Below are 4,661 nucleotides of genomic sequence, written 5' to 3'. Positions count from 1 at the left end.
AAAAAAAAAAGGGTGAAAGCTCACTCTACCTAATCATCAACAGACGAAACTCCAAAACCCATTTCATTATTTTAATCGATTTCTCCAATTTTAAAATTTTAACGGTCCAAATATTTGATTATTGAACGTTGATCGTTTGGGATCCTGTAATTAAAAGCTAATTAGGAGGGAGTGCGATTCCTTAATTTACGCGGCAAATCAGTGAATTATTTCCCCATGCGAAGTCCGGCAAATAAAAAAAAAAAAAAAAAAGGTGGAACAGTCAAGTAGCCAACTCAAATCCTGTGGCTCCCTTTTCTTGTACAGGGTTTTAGTAGTTAATGCACATCAACAACCTTGAGCCTAAGGCTCTCTCTCTCTCTCTTGTCTTCTCAAGTTTAATCCTACCAAATTCTTGAAATTCATCCATTTCCACCATTTACTCTCCTCCTGTTTCCTTCAGCAAAACAACGCAAAGTAGCACTATCAAAGAGAAGAAAAAGGGGAAACAAGTTTTCTAAGGTTCAGCAATTCACATTTAGAAGACTCCAAAACATTTGCCACTACAAAAGTTGTCAAAAGGTTAGCCCCCATGAGACTCATCTGCATTCCAACCCCATAGCTCTCCGAAAGACACTTCTTCCCTGCGGTGGAAACCAAAAGCAGTAGCATTGTTTCTTTTTTTGCAGCAAGAGAAAACAATGAAGCTAAATCCCAACACCCATGTTTCTAGCATAATCAGTTTCTCCTTGTTGTTATGGGCAACACTGTTGGTCAGTGTGAGTTCAGATCTAGCATCCGACAGGGCAGCCCTGGTGGCTCTCCGAGCAGCTGTTGGTGGACGCTTACTTTTATGGAATCTGTCAAGCACCCCATGTAATTGGACCGGTGTCAAGTGCGGACAAAACAGAGTCGTCGAGTTAAGGCTGCCTGGAATGGGACTGTCAGGTCTCCTTCCCATTGCCATTGGCAACTTGACTCAGCTCCAAACGCTTTCACTTCGTTTCAATGCTCTGTCTGGGCCAATCCCTTCTGACTTTGCTAATCTTGCATCTCTTCGAAACCTCTACTTACAGGGGAATAGTTTTTCTGGTGAGATTCCTGGATTCTTGTTCACTTTACAGAACCTGATCAGGCTTAATCTTGCAAACAATAATTTCACGGGTACGATCCCGGAGAGTGTTAATAATTTGACTAGGTTGGGTACTTTGTATTTGGAGAACAATCATTTATCTGGGTCGATACCAGATATTAATTTGCCTTCACTTGTGCAATTCAATGTTTCTTTTAATCAGTTAAACGGGTCAATCCCCAAAGGATTATCAGGGGAGTCAGAGAGCGCTTTTCAAGGGAATTCTTTATGTGGGAAGCCTTTGGTTTCTTGTAACGGGACTGAGAGTAGTAGCAGTAAATTGTCTGGTGGAGCAATTGCTGGTATTGCGGTTGGGTGTGTGGTTGGTGTTTTATTGATTTTGATTCTTTTGATATGCTTGTGTAGAAGGAAGAGAGGTAAGAAAACGGAGACAAGGGATGTTGGGCCTGCAAAACCGGCTGAGGTTGAAATTCCCCAAGAAAAGGCTGCAGGGGAGGGTGATAATAGAAGCAGTGGGTTTTCTGGGGTCGTCAAAAAAGAAGCTAAGAGTAGTGGGACTAAGAATTTGGTGTTTTTTGGGAAGGCGTCTAGGGTATTCGATCTAGAGGATTTATTGAGGGCATCGGCTGAGGTTTTGGGTAAAGGAACATTTGGAACGGCATATAAGGCTACTTTGGAAACGGGGATGATTGTTGCAGTGAAGAGGTTGAAGGATGTGACAGTGTCAGAGAAGGAATTCAAGGAGAAGATGGAGGTAGTTGGAGCCATGGATCACCAGAACTTGGTCCCATTAAGGGCCTACTATTTTAGTGGGGATGAGAAGCTTCTTGTATATGATTACATGCCTATGGGAAGCTTGTCTGCACTTTTGCATGGTGAGTATTTCGTTTTTCTATGCTTTCTTCTGCGTGCATTCTGTTCTTGCTTTTGAGGTGGGGTTATCATTGCCATTCTTCCTTTTTTGATCACTCTTGATTGCTGGAATCTTATTATGCCTCCATTTACCAGTCCTGTTTGTTTGTAAATTTCAACGGTGTGGGCCAACTTTTTCTTTTGGTGCAACTTCAATATTTTGAATTTCCATGAACTACATCTTATAGATCAGTTTTGACTATCGTTAAAACATAATCATGACATAGAATTGATATGATAGCCTTCTGCGTGATTCATCAATTGCTTTTATGTCTTATTGTTTTCTGAACTAGTATCGAGTTTTTTAGGATTTGGATAGAGCAGTAAGTTTGATAAATAAAGGAGCTATCAATAGCTATCTTCGATAGAACTTTGTCTTTGAAATCAAAGTTTGTAGTTGCTCAATTTGCTTGTTAGATATGCATATAATTGACTTGGCATTTAGCATCTATGAAAATCTGATAAGATTTCTGGTATTTACTCATTCTGTTTACCATCGCTTGCTATGAATTTGGCAGCTACAAAAGAAACCCCAATATTTGTACGTCCGAAGTTTTTAGTTCATAATTTATTTGAAAACTGTTATGCTTCGTACCGATCTTAAATCTGATGACTGATCATGTAAAACTGAGAGTCAAAGTTGTAGCATGCAAGCAACTGATAGACCTGTTATTTACATAAGCTCTGATGTATTTCAGTAAATTTTTGTGGTATATTTGCTCTACAGGGATTATACTGAAATGCTTATATTTAATTACAGAAACATGGAATGAATTTCTGCGTTAAAATACTTTAATATTCTGTTTAAGGAATGAGTATAATTTTTTACATGATTATTCTTGGCAGTCATTTGTGATATAAGTGTGAAGAAAATCTTTCCTCTGTTATGTTAGTAATAAAAACTATGAAAGTAATGTTCACTATGCCTCTGTGCAAAGCTTTGCTTTAGAAAATTCCCGGGGAGAGAAATGGCTTAGGTATTTCTATGGAATAGAACGTGCATTCTTTCTTTGCTTATCAATGTTGGGAAATGAGATGAAAGAGATATTGATAGGAGAATGCATGACATAAGACATTCTATTTTCTCTCTTTTAGTATGTTTTATTTTCCTGTTATTATTGTTTCTGTTTTTGGTTCACTCAGGTAACAAAGGAGCTGGTAGGACTCCATTGAATTGGGACACAAGGTCTGGCATCGCCCTTGGAGCTGCCAGAGGCATTGCATACCTCCATTCCAAGGGCACAGGAATCTCCCATGGAAACATCAAATCATCCAATATCCTGCTTACTACATCTTATGAAGCTCGTGTATCTGATTTTGGTCTTTGTCATCTTGCTGGCCCTACGTCAACTCCCAACCGTGTTGATGGCTACCGAGCACCTGAGGTAACAGATGCTCGTAAAGTATCCCAAAAAGCCGATGTCTACAGCTTTGGTATATTGCTTCTAGAACTGCTTACAGGGAAGGCACCCACACATGCCTTACTGAATGAGGAAGGAGTAGACCTCCCAAGATGGGTCCAATCTATAGTTCGAGAGGAGTGGACTGCTGAGGTGTTTGACCTTGAACTTCTGAGATATCAGAATGTTGAGGAGGATATGGTCCAGCTCTTACAGCTTGCCATCAATTGCGCTGCTCAATATCCCGACAAGCGTCCTTCAATGGCTGAGATAACAAGCCAAATTGAGGAGCTCTGTCGCTCTAGCTCAGAAAAAGAGACTCATCAAACCCCCGATGTAGGTGATGGGTCTTCCCAGCAGGCTTACTCAGTTGATTCAGGTGCTCCATCTTCAGTAAAGGACTAAAAAATCAGCAATCTTTCATTGTTTTTTCTTGTTTTTGTTTGTTTTCATTATTCTTAGCTAGAGCTTTTATTGTTGGTTTATTCTTGGATTCGTTCTCTTTAAGGAACAGTTGCACTTATCATTTTCCTTTTAATATTTTCCCCCCCACATTGCCCATATTCATTACAACATTTTTCTTATTTCCCTGTAATTTTTTTTTTTTTTTGCAATTTTATGTTGTATTTGGAAGGGGGATATCATATATCATTAATTTTACTCGGTTGTGTGAAGTGTGAATAACTGTCTATTTGCTTTTGTTTAAATCATATGGTCCTTCGTATTTTTTATTCACTTCTGCAGTTGTACCCTTGTCTGCAAATTCAACTTCTGGTATGGACCATTACAACTGAGCCTCCTTTCTTTCTTTTCTACAAATTCCTAAACTCTCTGTAGTTCAATTTCAAGCTGAATTACTTGCCTGCTATTTGGTTATCAGTTGAACATGAAAATGACTACCCATTTTGTAAAGAACAAAATATTTTTCATTTGTTTGAATGCATTCCTGTCTCATCTTTCAAAAGAAGTTTCCATTATCTGTAGCTCACCCCAAGAAAATGGGGCAAAAGGAAAAGGAAAAGAGTTCCAGAATCCAATCTCAATGGCTTTCTTTTTTTCATTTCTGTATGGTTTTCTTTGCCTGCATCCTGCCTAGTTATTGGTTGGAGTTGGCTCCTAAAACAGATCTAGAGTAACCAAAAGGGCAAAAAAAGAGAAGGGCACAGATTCTTGCTTTCATTTTTCTATTCTCAATGTCTCAGAATCATAGAATAAGAAAACCAAGAAACAGAACCTAAAAGAAAAATTGACTGTTTCATTTTTTCTTTTACCTTTCC

General features: G+C 38.8%; 1 protein-coding gene across 1 annotated transcript; it reads left to right on the top strand.

Annotated features, from left to right (window-relative positions):
- Window positions 1-302: 302 nt before the first annotated feature.
- LOC110426922 (putative inactive receptor kinase At1g48480) lies at window positions 303-4,068 on the top strand. Its single transcript, XM_021442260.2, has 2 exons — window positions 303-1,947; window positions 3,128-4,068. Exons 1-2 carry the CDS (start codon window positions 681-683, stop codon window positions 3,787-3,789), a joined length of 1,929 nt encoding a protein of 642 aa, XP_021297935.1. The 5' UTR covers window positions 303-680; the 3' UTR covers window positions 3,790-4,068.
- Window positions 4,069-4,661: the final 593 nt, after the last annotated feature.

Source organism: Theobroma umbraticum, unplaced genomic scaffold, assembly GCF_002168275.2.
Source record: "Theobroma umbraticum cultivar Fairchild unplaced genomic scaffold, ASM216827v3 scaffold_239.1, whole genome shotgun sequence".
Classification (NCBI taxonomy): domain Eukaryota; kingdom Viridiplantae; phylum Streptophyta; class Magnoliopsida; order Malvales; family Malvaceae; genus Theobroma; species Theobroma umbraticum.
The sequence above is the reverse complement of the archived record's forward strand: the minus strand, read 5'-3'. Positions and strand labels throughout refer to the sequence as shown.

What these genes read in the sequence shown, in the direction of transcription:
- LOC110426922 (XM_021442260.2), top strand. Translation starts at nt 681, where the DNA reads ATGAAGCTAAATCCCAACACCCATGTTTCTAGCATAATCAGTTTCTCC. An exon ending in CTTGTCTGCACTTTTGCATG is followed by an intron (nt 1,948 to 3,127) that starts GTGAGTATTTCG and finishes TGGTTCACTCAG; the next exon opens with GTAACAAAGGAGCTGGTAGG.